The sequence below is a fragment of the Bombus pascuorum genome, chromosome 1 (assembly GCF_905332965.1).
Source record: "Bombus pascuorum chromosome 1, iyBomPasc1.1, whole genome shotgun sequence".
NCBI classification, from domain to species: Eukaryota; Metazoa; Arthropoda; class Insecta; order Hymenoptera; family Apidae; genus Bombus; species Bombus pascuorum.
The window spans coordinates 4207850-4225028 of NC_083488.1; the positions used below are offsets into that span (position 1 = coordinate 4207850).

Below are 17179 nucleotides of genomic sequence, written 5' to 3' on the forward strand. Positions count from 1 at the left end.
ATTTCATCATTTTGTATAAAGATGAAATACATATGTAGTGTGTATAAAATTGTACCATATGCTGTCTTCTCTCATTGGTATATTCTCTCAATGCTATAAAGTCGACCAATAGAAAAGTTTGTCAAAGTGCAGGATGAATTGGTAGTTCAGCAAGCATTTAGAAGTGTGGATCACACTTTGCTCTCAAAAGTCGGATTTCTGATGCAATATTCGTTAACAAGACGTGAATGCACTGTATAAGTAGTATCAGAGGATTGAGACCCGCGTGATGAAGGCGCCGATCTGTATTTAAAGGCCAAGGAAATTAATGAGTTTTATCGAGGACACCAAAGTGTTCAGAGCAACTCTCAAAATGACTGAAGAAGACTCGGTATGTAATCATATAAAAGAGATATCTTTAGGATGACTTTGTGTCGTATTGGAGAAGCATGGGAGCATGATCATCTTGACATACTTTCTGATTTTTTGGAAATATGCTAAAACCTATGAATAAAAAACTGAAATTTGTTCCCATATATATGAATATTTTGTAACGATATTTGTATAAAATACAGATAATGCTACTTGATAGATTCCAACCTCAAAACCATGTGGATAGTATTCGAAAGAATGTACATCTATCATTAGTGTAATATCTCTTGACACATATTCCATTAGCCTTGTTGCTATAACATATTCGATGTTTATAATGCATTATACTGCAATATTTTATGATCAATAATATTTCTAAATTATTGTAATATAATGTTTAATCTATAAAATATTCCGCAGCACAGTTAATGCGATATATTTAAACAACTTTATCAAATTTTTATATGAAAATATATTTTTGTTTGAAGTAATAATCATTTTGTTGTGTTAATAAAACTACAGTGTTCTATAAATATGGTATATAAATAGAATTTTACATAATATTTAAATATTTATTGAAGAATTAAAAAAATTCTTAGGTATTTGATCCTACTTTGAAAAAAAAGAAGAAGAAGAAGAAAACTACTTTTGATCTTGATGCTGCATTTAATGAAGGTGGTAGTACTGGCGATGCAATGGAAGCTACTGGTGACAAAGAAAATCAGGAGCCTGAACTTCCTACACCAGCTGAGGATGATGAAGCATTGGATTTAGAAAATTTTGGAAGAAAAAAAAAGAAGAAGAAAAAAGCATTTAATTTAGATGAACTTGATGCAGCTCTACCTGATACAAAGAAAGAGGTGGATAACTTTGTATATAATTATTATATGCATTAACAGTATATTATATTTACTTATTTATATGTTTATATATTTACTTACTTTTAAAAGGATGTTGTTGAGCAACAAACAGAAGAAGTTGTTGTGGATGATACCTTTGACTTAGATATGGACTTCTCAAAAACTAAAAAGAAGAAAAAGAAAAAAAAAGATCTTGATGAGTTAGTAGCTGAAGAAGAACGTAAGGACATTGAAGATAAAGAAAATGGTAAATATTACATATTGCAAGAGTATTATAGTTTGGGGTAACTAGTTGTTTATGTTACTCATTATTTGTTAACATGCTGCACTGAATCTGAGCGAAGTGCAGAGTATGGTAAGGGATATGTTTGCTGTTTTCTATATATATATATATATATATATATATATATATATATATATATATACATATATATATATATATCTCATATAACAGTCACAAGTACATATATCATTTACACTTTCATAAATCTCATTTTAATGCAAAACATAAAAAATTATTTTTTTATACTTTATAAAAGTTGATTTATAATCAACTTGAAAAAAATTTTATTGAATATTGATAATTAGAAATTTAATGTATATTAAATATTGAATAAGAATATTTCGATATACATTGCAAATAACAGGAAACAAAGTGCCCAAGGAATCGTGTCTGCAACTTGTTTTCTCTTAAACTAATATTTTGGTAGTTTCATTCAGTTATGATAACATTAATTCTGTAGATTATAGTATGATAAAGAGCCAATTATATTTATTAAAATAATGTTTTCTCTTCCTTTAAAAGCTGAATGTATCTGCTGCTGTATAATTGATCAGTAGTTCGTATTTTTTACATGCACATGTCTAATTTTGTTAATACTAGATCAAATAAGCAAACATATATATACATATATATATAAATGTCAATAAATTTCATTTAGAAATCAAAGGCAGAAAAAAAGAATAGTACAATCAATGAAATTAGACATTGATTTATTTATTAAATTTTTCATTGTCTTCATCAATTTTCAATCAAATATTAAATGTGTACTATATTTACTAATAGAAGAGACCAGTTGGGTTGGTTCAGATAGAGATTATACATATGATGAACTGCTGGTAAGAGTATTTAATATTATGAGAGAAAAGAACCCTGATATGGTTGCTGGTAAGAAGCAGAAGTTCGTCATGCGTCCTCCTCAAGTAGTACGTATAGGCACCAAAAAGACATCTTTTGCTAATTTTACAGAGGTCAGTTGCATTATAATACTTGTTTATTTTATTTAGCAAACTGTAAATCCTTTCATTGTTACTTATCTTATGACTTTTTAATTCTAGATATGTAAAACACTTCATAGGCAACCAAAACACTTACTGGACTTTCTACTTGCTGAATTAGGAACTAGTGGTTCTGTTGATGGAAATAGTCAACTTATCATTAAGGGCCGTTTTCAACAGAAACAAATAGAAAATGTTCTTAGGAGATACATTAAAGAATATGTTACCTGCCACACTTGTCGTTCTCCAGACACCATTCTTCAAAAAGATACTCGACTATTTTTCTTACAGTGTGAAACGTGTGGCTCAAGATGTTCAGTAGCTAGCATAAAATCTGGTTTCCAAGTAATTATTTTTAATCTTAATATTAGTAATTTTCTTGATATTAACTCTCTTAATAACTATCTTAACGACCAATTATTCATTTTAGGCCGTCACAGGAAAGCGTGCTGCTATTCGAGCAAAAACTGCCTAAAAAATTTGTCATATGTCATGTTTATCAATTTTGTAGCATAATTTTGAAATTATCAGAGATTTCTTGTGTCAGAACGCAGTTTTTACTATATCTATTATCTGAACACTCATTTTTTACTTATGAAAACTGAGGATCGTCAGGATAAAAAAGAATAATTGTAAAATTTACAGCACAACACTTTTTATCAATTCGCAACAGACAAAAAGAAATTATACAAAGTACTGTTTCTGAACAAATTTTTTCAAGTTCCCCAACTATTTTTAATATTTTTATCTTACTTTTGATTTTAAAATCTTTAATATATCATTTCCTGGAATGCATATATAAAATAATATAATTTGATAGAATTTTATTTTTTTTTTTTACGCATTTCATTCCTTTCGTAATGACCGATGCGTATTAAACACTTTCGAAACGGCATACAGTTGAATTGACCACACTATTTAAATAGCAAGGATAAAACAGTCACACGATAATACGTAATGCATTATCCATTTGTCTACCATTGTGACATCAACATCCTGTATAAAGAACGATTAGGTATAAAATGGTATAGATTACCAGTTGTTAATGATAGATCTAAGCTGGTAACAATTTGTTATATCATTTTCTGTATACAAGAAAATTGTAACATTAAATTCAAGTACATTATTACGCATGGCCAAAAGTATTATTCCCGATATCTTTTCATGAGAAGTGTTGCAATAAAATGCAGTGATTTTTTTAAAACGATCAACGGCTATCTTTCTTAGCTAATTTATTCAATTGTATTTACTAGGTAATAAATCTATCTTAAGAAACTTCATTACTTTTCTTATATTTCATTAATAACACTGTAAAGATATTTGTATTTATTAAGTTTAATTCTAATATATTATCGTGACTTACGGCTTATTAGAAATCATTTATGTGCAAGTCACAAATATTTTTTATTTGAATTAATCTGATGTCAAACTTGTTTATTGGAAGCATTGATTATAAAAAGATGTGCAATTTTAATGATTACAAATGTATATTATAACGATTAACTTGAATATATATATTAAATTTGAATAATTTAGTACTATTTATGTATATTAAATAATACAATAAAATTATGATTTTGTGATTAAAAATAAACATAGTTTTGTGGATGTAAAGCACTAAAATCGTATTCGTGTAAATGATTAAAAATGTATTATTTTGTTGCATCAGAACTGTTTTTTAATTCAATTATTTTTTTCTTAACATAAATACCAGTGTCTATAAGGCTTTGGAATATAGAAATTGGCATGTTCGGCATTGGGAAATCTCTGAAAGGGACCCATACTCGTGTACCATCTTCATATTCTTTTAAATAAACTGGTTGTGAAAATACTAATCCCTTTGGAATACCAAATGAGCCTAAAAGACGTAAATTATTTCTAATTTCCCTATTTTATTTTTTGCAATTCTTACTATTTTTATATTACCATCAGATTCAATTCCTAATGATATAATTTCGTCCCCGATGCTTTTTTTATTACTGTACCATAACTTTAAAAGATCACAAATTGCTCTACATTTTGGAAAATCTTCTGATGTGCCCATTTGATATCGAAGAAGGGCCTAAAAAAATTCCTGCTGTTTTATATTATTTAAAAAAGTGCAACAAGTTATGTACCTTGCGTTTCAAATAGTTTTTATAAGGATTTTTATCATGTATCTTGTAAAAAAACCATCTCAGTTCGGAATGTTGAGTTCCAAGTGGTAGTATCATATTCTCATTCGAATTTAGAGCTCTTTTATTTGGATAATAAACATCATATTTTTGAATCATATGGTAAACATCAACAAAGTGATTGATTCCTATAATTAAATGTAATTTTTTAATATATATGCAAAAAGATATAAGTGAAAATATCATGGTATTCTGCTTTAATATATAAACCAACCCAAGAAGCCCCAAACAGGTGGACAACCAAAGTTTTGTAGATTAAGACCAAGTGAATTTACAAATGTGTATATAAGTTCTAAACCATAATGAGCACTAGCAACTACAATGTTTGTGCTTGATAATTTTGTAACAAGTTCCATCATAATATTGGCGTAAAAACATGGAAGATTCATTGAACAGAAAATTACCTTCATATGTGAAGGGGCATGTTCATTTATATGTGTACATAAATTTGCTATAATTTTATAATTACGTTGTAGCCAATTATCTGTACCTTCATATTCTTCTCTGAAAAATGCGTATGTAAATACTAGTAGACATAATAACAATGAATAAAAACAATATTAATAGATTTACCGTGTTGAACTGTCAAGGTAAATTAATATATCACAGTCTTTTAATCCATCAGGGATATTTTCCATAATATGTACTGTATTTATGCCAGCACCTATTGTTCCTGCATCTCTAAAAATCTTCCTAAGTTTAAAGAAACATCCTGGTTCATCATACAAGTTAATAACAATTCCATGAGTCATCCAGAGCTCTTTTGTCATTAGTAACTGAGGAACAAGATCGGGGCACATTGATCTTCCTGCTCCTATTATCATTATTTGACGGTATTTTTTTTGTACTTGTAAAGGTTTGCTTCTTTGTCTCTTTATATTACAAGCCTTTATTAAACAAACTTAACTTAGAAAAATGAACTCTTAAATATAATATAGACATTTTTACTATAAAACGTTTTCATACAAATAATAAGTGTGTTTGTAATGCATCAAGTTCTTCTTTGCTTAAATATAAGCTGATGTCATAATAATTACGCAACAATTCCCAAAATTGGGAACTACCTCCAATATAAGTTACATGAGACTGACTAAGTCCAATTTCTCTCCATATTAGAGGAGATTTAGTGTGAGTCCATCCATGAAGATCACAAGTTTCTTTCAACCAACACTAAAAAATAAGTTTCAGAAAGACGTATATTTATGAAGGAAATAATATTAACTTACATCCCATCTTGCAGGACTTTTACTAATACTTCTGTAATGAAAATTCGGTAATATCGTAGACAAACTTTCAGCAATGAAACATATATGATTGAAAGTACAATCTTCTAAAATACCGGCTATTACAGTCAAACATCTATCTGTTGTCATTTTGTACATCAACAATTGAAAAGCGTTTAATTGCTATTTTTGTGAAAATTTTTATAAAACTCTACCAATAAAATAATAGTGTGTTATTCTTACAACAAAATAATTTATTTATACATAAAAAAGTATCATATATCAAAGGTACATTTTATTATATTACTTATTCTTAATCTTCTTTTTAACTTATACGTTTAATCATCTATTTAAAGTCAACTTCATAATGTACTTATATAGTTTAACATAATATAATATTCTTAGATTATTTTATTCAAAAATTATGTAATAAGAAACTTAAAGCCACTGTTAAGTTAGATAACTATTCCATTTGCATATTTAAATTTTGTCATCATCATCTGATATTTCTGGTAAATCAGGATTTTTATATTGTATCCATTCTTCATCAAATATTTCAGGTGATGTACATAATTCTGGCATTTCAATCTCAATTTGTTCCAGATCTATATAAAAGATTTGGAAGACATATATATATAATACATGAAAGATATATAGTTAATATTTAATACCTGATTCAAATCCTTCATCTTCATAAGGTACTACCTCACGTTCCTTCTTTATATGAAGTTCTTTAAATTCATTTTCTATAGTTTTAGTATAAATGTCATCTGTAGAAATATATTTCTATAATTTAATTATTGTTTAAAGTTAATTACTTTTTATGAATTATAATTTAATCAAGTAACTAAATATAATACCAAATTCAAGTTGCATATCATAATATGGGGCTAGACTTTCTGGCTCTGGGTATGATTTGTGAATGTAATTTTTCAATGGTAATGGTTTCTTAAAAATATTTTCACCATATGATTCTGGTAATTTTATATTTTTTGTATTAGATACTTTTTTTGGAGATACATCCTTCATTCTGTTGTAAGATACAGTTGGTTTCTATAAAAAATTAAGAAGATATTATATATCCTATTTACACAATTTTGCAATGAGTTATACCTTTAATAAAATATTTCTCTTGAGTGATATTACTTGGCAGCTGTCGTCTAACTGTGTTAGTTTAGGCTTTAATAATTCTTGTTGTTTACTGGGAGTACTAGTTTGTACAGTAGTAGAAACATTTAAGTCAGACTTAGATCTAATTGACAGTCCTTTTGGTTTTGATCGGCTAACATTTTTCAGAGGAGTATCATTTATACCAAGAGAAGTTTTTGATCTTGCCAAAGGCTTCATAGCTGGATCTATAATAGTTTTATTATTAATACATTTAAAGAATTAAAGCAGTTGGCATAAACCATTAGTTCAAAATAATATTTATATAAAACAAAGGAAATGTAAATATTAACCCCACGTATTTTTGTTTTTACCTTTGTGAAGTTCCGATACTTCACCGAATAAATTAAATATGTTTGCCATTTAGAAAAATTTATATGAAAAATAAACCCAAAATGATTAGAAAGATATTCTGAATCTAAAGGAAATAATTTAATGTTTCTAACTCCGCTTTTGAAAAATCTGTTTTCACTTCTTTCTCATAAGCTTTCCGTTTAATTTAAACAACAGTCTCTAAGCAAAACTAGGGAAAATTGGTCACACTGAATTCTTAAATTACTAAAAGCGTTTTTAGGTATAAAATAAAACAAAATTGGTAGAATAAAAAAGATATGAAAATAGTTTTATTACTAACAGAATATATCTATATTGCATTCATCCATTATAATTATTTATGATAAAGTAAAATTAAAACGTTTCTATTGTCTTTAGTCTATAAGGATCAATAAAGCTCACACAAGAATGTATTTATCCATAATATAATTTATTAAAAGAGACAAAGAATTGTCTGTAGCAAATATTTCATTAGGATAAATTACATTGATAATATATATAATATATATCTTTACATGTATAATGACTTATCATCTCTTAAGGCCTCTAAAATATATAGACAACCAAAAGCTACCAACTGTTTACAGTGGAATGCTTTGATTAACGAATTAATACAATAAATTGATCACATGTATGTACAATTATTTACTATATATAGGTATCAATGAAAGAATTTAAGCTTTTCATAGGACTCAAAATAAAAAGTGCTATGCAAAGCTATAGAACAGATTGAAGTCATACTCAAGATGTAACATTTTGTTTGATATCTACAACACAAAAATACATTAAATGCAATATTCTTTCATTGATATATATACAATTAAGCAAAATTTTTATAAATGCTAGATTCTTTTCATAAATAATTCCTTTGAGTTGTACCAAAAAAAAAGGATATTATTTAGTGGAAATTTGAGTTTAGTTTCATGTCAATATCATTATGATGTCTACATGTTTTTACAATAAAACAGTCTGTTGATCTCGCTTATATACCAGTAAGATGTAGACAGCTTCTTTTCATATTAACAGTAACGGCAACATTGTTTTAACTTCACATGCTTTTGGTTTTCTTAAGCCATTCTAATACTCTGAATTATTTGGAATACAGCTGAAAATTAGAAAATTAGAAAATTTAACTCGTATATAGATGTGAACATTCTTTTCTATGTATTTTATGTTTACTGAAAAATTTATATTTCAATTATATTAAACTTACCAGAACCACATACAACAAAGAGGAAGAGTGCTAATAGACAAGGTCCAACTGGAGATCCTTCATCTTGTGGTTTCTACAAATACAATAACTATTACATATCATTGTGATTTCAGTTATTATTACCAGATACAGCTTGTAATTTGATATAATCAGTTAAATAAATAGATTTATAATAAAATGAAATTTATATAGTGTTTTACAGCTCATATTTACTTCATAAAAAATGTATAAATTAGTTAAATAATTGATTTCAAATTTGTAGCATAGATTCATGTCACATATGGTACAATTATCAATCTATTAATTTGCTTCTTTTTACTACTGTCAACAAATTTTAAATCAAAAACATTTTTCAAAGATCTAACTATGCTAGCCGAAACATGTATAATATAAAATTAAAAATATGAAACAATAATATTATCATAAATGTCATTGCATATGCAATCAATTTGGCAACCTTATTATAGTTTATAACCTCAAAATTGGAAACGAAAATAATTATTTATTTTTACACAATTAACACATTTTAATCATAATACACATAACCGTTAAAATAGATTTTATCAAACAATAGAACACAGCATACCGATGACTTTGGAACATTTCCACGAAGTGTGATGTTTTTTGTAGCTTTTTCGTTTGCTATACGCATTCTTTGTTTTGGTGCCATTTTTTGCTGTTTTTTATTTATCGGAAGTGTTAAGTTTATAACTTGAAATAAAATAGAAAACAATTTAAATAGTATTTCAGTCACTGTACACCTGCAACAATATGTAAAGTTCTTGTAGTAATAAATAGTTGTGTATACTACACTCCGACCTGCTGCGTCGACGAGTGCGCTTTGACACGTGAATACTTCTGAACGTACGATAGAGCTCTTAGTGCCACACTGGCACCATCAGAATCAATTTAACAATTATACTTTTTGTAATCCTGATCTTTTCAAATCCTTTAATTATACATACAGATTGCCATATTATATTATTACTTATTTAATCAGTGATTACAAATAACATATTCATCGTGATATAATATTTTATATGAAATACTTTTGAACAACGTAGTATTTTTTTCAAATACAAATATCACGGTCTTATCCTAAATACAAATAAGCAAACTTTTTCCGTGCGATATGACTGTGATCATGTATCATTCTTTGAGTTCTCAGTTAAGAACAATAAGGACATATGATCCGAGCTATATCGCGTGGTAAAGGGTCGCCCGTCTGCATTGGGCTTTATACACACGTCTGGGTATGGTCATATAAGCAGATCTGGACACTTCTATACTGAAAGCATTGACAAAACTGTTTGTTTTATTGAGTCGACAAAAATCAAGATGGTGGATAAGAAAAGGTCTTGTTCTGCACATGCATAACGCGACATATCAGTAAATGTAGAATGTATACGACTGTAAGCCCCTTTATAGGAGTTGTCCGATCACACGATCGTATGCAATATACCGCCCGTGCCCAACTGCCATCATGACGAATACAATAGTATTCTACTAATTGAACATCACTATCCCCATTATTCCTTAAAAACTACTTTCAGGGCTCAGCGTTATATTTGTTTCTTTTATTTCACTTGTCCTATTTCTTCTATTTTAACATTCAATTGCTTTTATACAAACTACTGGCCTTAGAATTTCAATATCTTTGTTGATTTTCTACCTATTTCAGGTAAGGTTGAAGCTTTTATATAAACGTAAGTTCTTCCTTAGGTCATAGGCCACAGGTCGGAATTTATCCAATTAACAAGGCAAAATTCCGGCTAGCGAGATAACACTGTAATATAGGTAGATAAAAATCAATGGTGTATAAATAAAAATAGATTATATTTTTGTTGTACGTAGAAATTTTATATTTCTTAGAACTGCTACGTTTAATAACAAACTGTATGTTCATTCAAATATTCTCATTGATATTTGTCGCTCGATGCATCGCATTAAGATAAACACATTCACTGCCATTCCTAAATTCCACAATCCTCTCGATTTACTTTTTTTCTCAGCAGGGCTTAAACGTGTTCTTAGATATTTAACCGCGTGAAGAGGATCACAAGTGAAAAAATCATTTTTTCACCGGTTATAGACTCACAATACTTTACATTTTATCAATGCATTCAAATTTCAGAAATCATTCATTTATAATAAAGACTATTCATATCAAAGAAAACATGTAATACATAACCAATAGTAAAAAAATTTCGTATTATCCACATTCTTTCTTTAATCCTACTGTCTAGCTTATCTATAAATTAACGTTACTCGAATTATTGGTAATCAAGCGTTATGTATATAACTAAAATCTCAATTCAGAGTCACACAACTGGGGTACTGTTTCTAATTATGCTAACTAAAGTATATCCCTTGCATTCTGGATAGATCGTATCGAAAATTTATACTGTACAATTTATACCTAATAACATGTATCTTCTTCCTTTCATTTATTTCAGTTTCAATTTATTCCATTTTCGCAATCATAATTATTAGCATTCGTTGGTGTTTTGGAATGTTAATATTTTTGATCAAGAATTCAAATATTTGTATTTGTTGATATATATCCTGAAAGAGGCAATGAGATTTCTTGAACATCTTTTAAATTTATACAACTTTCTTTCTATAAACCCTCCGAAAAAAGAATAATCAACAAGTTTCTAGTAAATCCAACAAACAAATAAAAAATTGAGCAACGTTATAAAGTTAGCTGTTTTAAGAGTAAAATAGTAATTCTAAAATATTACATAATTATCGGATCTTGCATTTTGTGTAATACCGAATTGTGACTCATGAGATGAATATTATATATGACTGTTTGAATAATTGGCGAACTATTCGTTTCACAGATGTGCACTGTACTGTACTATAGGACCTCCACAACTAAATTACAACAAATAAATTAATCATTTTTTTTTAAAATGAAAATATTATTATGATATTACATCAATAGACGTAAAGTGATAAAATATTCACTGAATATTTCGAAGAAACATAACGATGTACCAAATATTTCTTTTTAAATATTTACGCTATACTTCATTGACATTAGTACGTTATTGATGCCGGTTTAATAGTCTCTTCAACAAGTTACATTTGCGCGTCATAACGAATAATGTAAATAACTTAAACTACCAAAAAAGTCCTACTTTATAAAGACCGGCAGGTTTCACTCTGTATGTTCTCAATTTAATCCATCTTAGATGTTACACTAGCATTGTGCTTTAGTCTATTTTAACTGTAGAGTAGATCTTTCGTACAAATGCATTAGTACCAACGTAACCAACTGTTCCACACATAATACCCAAGGCAAGACTAAACAATGCCATGTAACCAAAGTAAAAGGCTGTTTGGAAGAGACCGTACATTCTGGAAAAAAGAAAGTTTGAAATGTAATTTTATTTTCTAATCAATGTAATCAAGCATTATAAACTTACTTAGTTTTGAAGAAGAAGTAATAAAAGGAATATATGTAGACATAACCAGCGGTTGAGGCGGCCGATAAGAAACTTGTCCACTGCCTTTAAAACAAGATAGTATATGTAAATGAAGAAACAATCATTGTTAAACAATAATAAACAGTAAGACAATGCTTACCATCGATAATCTTCGGCGTTTAGCAAAAAGTATGTACATACAATAGTAACACAAACAGTTACTATCATTAGAATAACGAATACTAATAACATAAATCCATAAACATAATAAATTTTATATGCCCAGAATGAGGTAAAAATAAAATACCTACAAAAAGATAAAATAATTGTAATATAATAATTTTACAGTATGTAAATGATGAAGCTTACATTTCAATGAATATCGATCCAAAGGGCAAGATACCACCAAGCATTATGATAACGAGTGGTTCCATAAACCATTTCTTTTCAGGAATAGGTCGAGGTACCGCGTTAACTCTGCATGGTGCGTCCGGTGTCCCAGCTAAGTTACGGCCTAATATGGTTCCGACTAATGTCAATGGTAATATAACAAATATACAAATACATGTTACTGTTACCTGTAAATAAAATATTCTTGTTAGTACATACAAGATACGTATATACATACAAATGAATGTGTACTATGTAAATAATACTTTCCATAGAACTAAATGGTATAGCACGGCTAGCGTGATAATACATTGCAATAAAGTTAATGAAGAATGCAGTGCCACAGACAATAAGAGGTAACATAAAGGCACTGAGAATCATTTGTTTGATCCAAATACGTCCTCCCATACGTGCATATAAACCTCCTCCCGCATAACCATTTATAGGTGATGTTGCAGCATACACAAATATTGCTATCGATAATATCGATCCTCTTTCTGTATACGGCTCTCCGAGGATAGCAAAAATAATAACACTAAGTACAACCACAGTAACCTAGGGTAAAAAACCAAATTTAAAGTAAAAGAGCCTATTAGTACACGTTTCTTAAAAATGTACTATCCTAAAAATGTTTATTATTAAATTTGTAAATTTTGTATTATTAAAGTAATTACTTGATAGCCTGCACCTATTAGAGCTGAAAAAAGCATTGCATGACTAGCTGGTCTAAATACATCTCCATGAACTTGTTTCCATCCATATTCATCTCCTAAATCTCGCTCCATATCATCCATTTCTTCATCCCTACTATATCTAGCATAATCTTTCCTTAACGTACGCATTAAAATCATTGAAACAAGCCCAACAAGAAATATTACCATCATAAAACTATTAAAAATACTGAACCAATGAATCTAAAAAAGATAAAGAACAATGATCAGTTTGGTAGTAATGTATAATTTTTAAAGCAATAGTATTAATAATGCTTGCTTAAATTCCAATTTGTTCAATGAATAATCGTGTAACAGATAACAATTTTATTCTGAAAATATTCTCTTGTTCCATGACAAGGAAAAAGAATTGATCTAATGAGAGGAAGCAAGAAAGATAATACCTCTCACTTACTCTTGCTATATCTATTTAGTGTCTTTGTCAATATGTTTACATTACATTGAGCTCAAATTTAGGCAAACATTGCCAGAATACTTACTCTGTGTTGGAAAAAATTAGGATCCAGATATTTATCAAATCTGTCTTCAAATTTAACATTACTCTTCTTCCAGTTAACTTCATAACTGAAAGAGATAGCTGCATCTTGTACCAGTTTTACTTTATTTTCACTTGTCAAATTTACATCAACTATTTGCTTTCCATTATATCCTATATCAAACTTCTTATGTGTCCAAATGTAATAAGATACAACTCCATTATTTTCTTCTGGTTCTCCCACAACACCTAAATATTTTACAATAATCAATTGATATAATAGTAACACTTAAGTATTGGAAAAAGGAAAACATTACCCCATATTGGTAGATCATCCATATACATTTTATACCAATATTGATTCTTCACTGCATATATGAAAGCTTTTTCACTTTCTTCTGTTAATTTTATTTGACAATAGTCCATTTTGGCAATATCAGCTATGAGGTAACCAAGTATATATGTATGTATTATATATATTACCCACATAAATGCTTATATAATAATATTTATCACTAACTAATAAAACTAAAATACCCTTAAATTCAATTTCTAGGCCACTAAATTTGAGTTCGATGCCTTGCAGTGCCTCAGAAAAGGTCTCATGATAATGATTAATGACATCTTTTGTACCCATACAAAAAGGTAATGAATAATATGAATAAGTTTCTTGACGGTTGTGATATGGTCCAACTGTACTCATCCATAGTACAACTTCATCATTATCTTCGTACTGGAAAGAAAATACATCTGGTAATACACATTCCTCTTATATGTAATGGAATACAATAAACACGTGTGTACATCATAGTAAAACGAATCAATCTCTAACAAGCAATAAAAAAGCCACCTATTGAACTACACCACTTATAGAAAAGATAAAGAACAAAGGTAGTTTATCATAAAAAGTAATGTAAATAAGAATATATGAATCGACAATATATTTTCCACGTCAAACCTTTATGGTAAGATAAGGAAAGAACGAAATGCAATAAAACAATATAAAATGTGGACGTTGTGAAGTCAACAAAGACACGAATGTAATTTATTTGTCAATTTGACATTTTAAAAATATGTCAATTCCAAATACTTACGATGTGAGTGTGCTCGTCAGGACGGGCAAAGGGGAGTAGGCTAAGCGCCAGAAAGTGGAATAACAATCGAGCCCGACACATGTTCACCGTGACGGGAAGGCGCACTAGGCGCCTTATGTTAATACAGACAGAAATTCAAAGATATTTGACGATGAAAACACTCCATAGATTTACAGAAAAAAAGTTACGTAGCAGAAACACCGGACGGACAGGCACCAATGGACACGTATTAAAATACGATGATGACACTCGGAGCGGCCGCTAATACGCGCTAGCTGTTACGAATGTTAGTTCACTATCATAGTAGATGGCGCTTTTACTAAGGTTCAAGTTGCAATAAGCTACTATTCTTCATAAAGGCTGTTCCAATGAACTCAAAGTATGAATTCAGAGATCCAAAAGAAACGCATTGAAATTAAACTGTTTGTAAATAATATTATGTACATATTTTAAGATTTAATTAATTTACTAAGCAGTCGTATATTCACAATTATATATGGAAAAATAAAAATTGTTGTGACACAAATAGTTTAAATAAAATCAAAGATATATATTTATTTTTTTTATACATTTTTTATTATAATTACAATCAATAAAAATCAAAATATTGTTATTACTATTCTTCGGGCCAAGGTTTTCCTATGCCTTGAGATGCACCCATTCTTGATGGATCTTGACTTGGATAATGTATTGGAGTTGTTCCAGGTGGAAAAATAGGTGTTGCAGTGGCAGCTGCCATTTGAGGTGGGAACATAAATTGAGGAGCAACTGGTGGAGGTGGAATCATCATTGGTGGCATCATGCCAGGAGTAGTTTGTAGATTGAAAAAATTATTTCCCATGCTTTCTGGTGGAGGTGGTAGAGCACCTGGTAAACCTGGCACAGGCTCCAAGATTTCTCTAGTTGCTTCTGCTGCGGATACAGTTTGCCTTCCTTGTGACCGTCCCCATTTAATTGTTAATCTTCGCCCTCCTAATATTAGTTTGTTAAATGTTCTTTCTGCTGCTGCTTCGGCAGCACTTCTCTGTGTGTACTGGATGAAAGCACACTGTTGACGAGGAACCATAGTAACAGAGCGTATTTCACCGTATTGATAGAAATGATCACGTAATTGTTTTTCTGTTAAAACATCGCCTAAGTTGCCAACATAGAGAGTTGTAATGGATTTATCCTCTGGTGGGTCTAACTTAGGCATAGCTGCAGCTCTGCGCATTAATTTATCAGCAACAGGGTCGTTAACTCCATAATAACGATCTTTGATATTTTGATCAGCTAATGGATCATCAGGATCAGTAGGTTTCTCATGACGATATGGACACTCTTCTCCTCTTTTACACTCTCCTTTAACCCAAAAAGAACAAATATGTGGCCTGTTTCTTTTGTAATAAGGACTAGTCCTTGCCAGCTTCATCAACAAATCACTAGCAGCTGCAGATTTACCAACAGCACCTGCTGGTGATGTGGGATCTATTTTTCCAATTTCGCTGTCTATATTTTGTACATAATATTCCTTGTTTACATCTGATCTGGGCAAGTCATCTTTGATCTTAAGTGCCGCATCGCGTACTTGAATTGGTAATCCATACTCTAAATCAAGTAAACATGTCTGACACACATTTTTCAAGCGACTACAAGTCTGACAAACTTCTGTCTTTTTGAACCGCATTCTTGCACCAGGACACCACCTAAATACTGTAAATGGACGCATGCATATTTTGCATTCTTTCCCATATCTTTCTTTTGTCTACAAATATAATTAAAAAAAAATATTATGTTACACGCAAATAAATATTTCTTATAAAAATCGAAATTAAAATTTTGACGAAAATAACTTACCATACGAATGTATGGATTGTCACCTAAACAAGTTTGACATAATATTGGGAATTCCTATAAAGAAAGAAATAAACAAATGTTTAAACGTATTAAATTCACGATTATGTTATAATTTAGATTTTACTTACGGCATCTTCCCAATTTTGCCTATTATACATATTCGTTGTTTTTGAAGTAGCCATTTTACTACTTGTTTAATTTATAAAAATCTTGATGAATGTTACGACAACACTAATGTTTATAATTCAATGGCGACTGGCGACAGACAGCAGACAAAGAATATTCTACGCCCGCCGCCTACCTCATTGAACACGATCTTACCCTGTTAATAAGATTGTTAGTTTTCATGAAACCTTTGTTAGCAAACTTAATTTTGGCCAACTAATTAAGTCAAGAGAAAGAAGTACTTAAAACAACTATGAACCAATGAAAGCCATTTTTTATATTTTTTATATTTTATGAAATTAAAAGATTTTTGAAAATTGTACAATAACATTTTTGGATATTCTTGTATTAACTAACAATTAAATTTTTATGATAATAGCATTATATTTCAACATTAAAAATGTTCATAATCGTATTATGTTTATCTAATAACGTAAGTAAAATTGAGAAGGTTC

At 29.4% G+C, this 17179-nt stretch overlaps 6 protein-coding genes across 8 annotated transcripts; 1 reads left to right on the plus strand and 5 right to left on the minus strand.

Moving 5' to 3' along the window:
- The first annotated feature begins 68 nt into the window (after window positions 1-68).
- LOC132913466 (eukaryotic translation initiation factor 2 subunit 2) lies at window positions 69-3769 on the plus strand. Of its 2 annotated transcripts, XM_060971873.1 has the most exons (7): window positions 69-370; window positions 951-1211; window positions 1302-1458; window positions 1534-1566; window positions 2278-2462; window positions 2550-2834; window positions 2920-3769. In XM_060971873.1, exons 1-7 carry the CDS (start codon window positions 308-310, stop codon window positions 2962-2964), a joined length of 1029 nt encoding a protein of 342 aa, XP_060827856.1. In that variant the 5' UTR covers window positions 69-307; the 3' UTR covers window positions 2965-3769. The 2 variants fall into 2 exon arrangements, with proteins under 2 accessions (XP_060827856.1, XP_060827847.1); XM_060971864.1 differs by lacking the exon at window positions 1534-1566 and having other exon boundaries at window positions 84-370.
- Window positions 3770-4117: 348 nt separating this feature from the next.
- On the minus strand, window positions 4118-6045 carry LOC132913706 (putative malate dehydrogenase 1B). The gene is made up of 6 exons (XM_060972220.1): window positions 5890-6045; window positions 5237-5550; window positions 4878-5167; window positions 4607-4791; window positions 4416-4551; window positions 4118-4347 (listed from the first exon to the last, which is right to left on the minus strand). The coding sequence occupies exons 1-6, from the start codon at window positions 6043-6045 to the stop codon at window positions 4142-4144; spliced, it is 1287 nt and encodes a 428-aa protein (XP_060828203.1). The 3' UTR covers window positions 4118-4141.
- A 74-nt stretch (window positions 6046-6119) lies between these two features.
- Window positions 6120-7575, minus strand: LOC132913598 (uncharacterized). 2 transcript variants are annotated; one of them, XM_060972040.1, is made up of 5 exons: window positions 7368-7575; window positions 7033-7241; window positions 6747-6939; window positions 6558-6656; window positions 6120-6491 (listed from the first exon to the last, which is right to left on the minus strand). In XM_060972040.1, exons 1-5 carry the CDS (start codon window positions 7414-7416, stop codon window positions 6367-6369), a joined length of 675 nt encoding a protein of 224 aa, XP_060828023.1. In that variant the 5' UTR covers window positions 7417-7575; the 3' UTR covers window positions 6120-6366. The 2 variants fall into 2 exon arrangements, with proteins under 2 accessions (XP_060828023.1, XP_060828015.1); XM_060972032.1 differs by having other exon boundaries at window positions 7000-7241; window positions 7368-7574.
- Window positions 7576-7797: 222 nt separating this feature from the next.
- On the minus strand, window positions 7798-9476 carry LOC132907504 (stress-associated endoplasmic reticulum protein 2). Its single transcript, XM_060960712.1, has 3 exons — window positions 9186-9476; window positions 8600-8672; window positions 7798-8491 (listed from the first exon to the last, which is right to left on the minus strand). The coding sequence occupies exons 1-3, from the start codon at window positions 9267-9269 to the stop codon at window positions 8454-8456; spliced, it is 195 nt and encodes a 64-aa protein (XP_060816695.1). The 5' UTR covers window positions 9270-9476; the 3' UTR covers window positions 7798-8453.
- A 940-nt stretch (window positions 9477-10416) lies between these two features.
- LOC132907566 (transmembrane 9 superfamily member 3) lies at window positions 10417-14857 on the minus strand. The gene is made up of 10 exons (XM_060960839.1): window positions 14724-14857; window positions 14167-14362; window positions 13947-14069; window positions 13634-13878; window positions 13098-13337; window positions 12676-12978; window positions 12403-12611; window positions 12194-12340; window positions 12034-12117; window positions 10417-11965 (listed from the first exon to the last, which is right to left on the minus strand). The coding sequence occupies exons 1-10, from the start codon at window positions 14802-14804 to the stop codon at window positions 11821-11823; spliced, it is 1773 nt and encodes a 590-aa protein (XP_060816822.1). The 5' UTR covers window positions 14805-14857; the 3' UTR covers window positions 10417-11820.
- A 395-nt stretch (window positions 14858-15252) lies between these two features.
- LOC132907436 (pre-mRNA-splicing factor RBM22) lies at window positions 15253-16904 on the minus strand. Its single transcript, XM_060960590.1, has 3 exons — window positions 16688-16904; window positions 16560-16613; window positions 15253-16467 (listed from the first exon to the last, which is right to left on the minus strand). Exons 1-3 carry the CDS (start codon window positions 16739-16741, stop codon window positions 15340-15342), a joined length of 1236 nt encoding a protein of 411 aa, XP_060816573.1. The 5' UTR covers window positions 16742-16904; the 3' UTR covers window positions 15253-15339.
- Between the last annotated feature and the right edge of the window lie 275 nt (window positions 16905-17179).

Excerpts from the sequence above, each read along its gene's own strand:
- LOC132913706 (XM_060972220.1), bottom strand. The coding sequence starts at position 6,045 with ATGTACAAAATGACAACAGATAGATGTTTGACTGTAATAGCCGGTATT. Across the intron at positions 5,551-5,889 it reads AAAGTCCTGCAAGATGGGAT|GCTTGTAATATAAAGAGACA; the intron begins GTAAGTTAATAT and ends TGTTTAATAAAG. Across the intron at positions 4,348-4,415 it reads ATTAGGAATTGAATCTGATG|GCTCATTTGGTATTCCAAAG; the intron begins GTAATATAAAAA and ends TACGTCTTTTAG.
- LOC132907566 (XM_060960839.1), bottom strand. The coding sequence starts at position 14,804 with ATGTGTCGGGCTCGATTGTTATTCCACTTTCTGGCGCTTAGCCTACTC. Across the intron at positions 14,363-14,723 it reads CTGACGAGCACACTCACATC|TACGAAGATAATGATGAAGT; the intron begins GTAAGTATTTGG and ends TTTTCTTTCCAG. Across the intron at positions 12,979-13,097 it reads TAATAGGTGCAGGCTATCAA|GTTACTGTGGTTGTACTTAG; the intron begins GTAATTACTTTA and ends TTTTTACCCTAG.
- LOC132913466 (XM_060971873.1), top strand. The coding sequence starts at position 308 with ATGAGTTTTATCGAGGACACCAAAGTGTTCAGAGCAACTCTCAAAATG. Across the intron at positions 1,212-1,301 it reads TACCTGATACAAAGAAAGAG|GATGTTGTTGAGCAACAAAC; the intron begins GTGGATAACTTT and ends TACTTTTAAAAG. Across the intron at positions 1,567-2,277 it reads TGAGCGAAGTGCAGAGTATG|AAGAGACCAGTTGGGTTGGT; the intron begins GTAAGGGATATG and ends ATTTACTAATAG.
- LOC132913598 (XM_060972032.1), bottom strand. The coding sequence starts at position 7,416 with ATGGCAAACATATTTAATTTATTCGGTGAAGTATCGGAACTTCACAAA. Across the intron at positions 7,242-7,367 it reads AGTATCGGAACTTCACAAAG|ATCCAGCTATGAAGCCTTTG; the intron begins GTAAAAACAAAA and ends AAACTATTATAG. Across the intron at positions 6,657-6,746 it reads TGATATGCAACTTGAATTTG|ATGACATTTATACTAAAACT; the intron begins GTATTATATTTA and ends ATATTTCTACAG.
- LOC132907504 (XM_060960712.1), bottom strand. The coding sequence starts at position 9,269 with ATGGCACCAAAACAAAGAATGCGTATAGCAAACGAAAAAGCTACAAAA. Across the intron at positions 8,673-9,185 it reads GAAATGTTCCAAAGTCATCG|AAACCACAAGATGAAGGATC; the intron begins GTATGCTGTGTT and ends TTGTATTTGTAG. Across the intron at positions 8,492-8,599 it reads CTTTGTTGTATGTGGTTCTG|CTGTATTCCAAATAATTCAG; the intron begins GTAAGTTTAATA and ends TCTAATTTTCAG.
- LOC132907436 (XM_060960590.1), bottom strand. The coding sequence starts at position 16,741 with ATGGCTACTTCAAAAACAACGAATATGTATAATAGGCAAAATTGGGAA. Across the intron at positions 16,614-16,687 it reads GGCAAAATTGGGAAGATGCC|GAATTCCCAATATTATGTCA; the intron begins GTAAGTAAAATC and ends CTTTCTTTATAG. Across the intron at positions 16,468-16,559 it reads ACAATCCATACATTCGTATG|ACAAAAGAAAGATATGGGAA; the intron begins GTAAGTTATTTT and ends TTATATTTGTAG.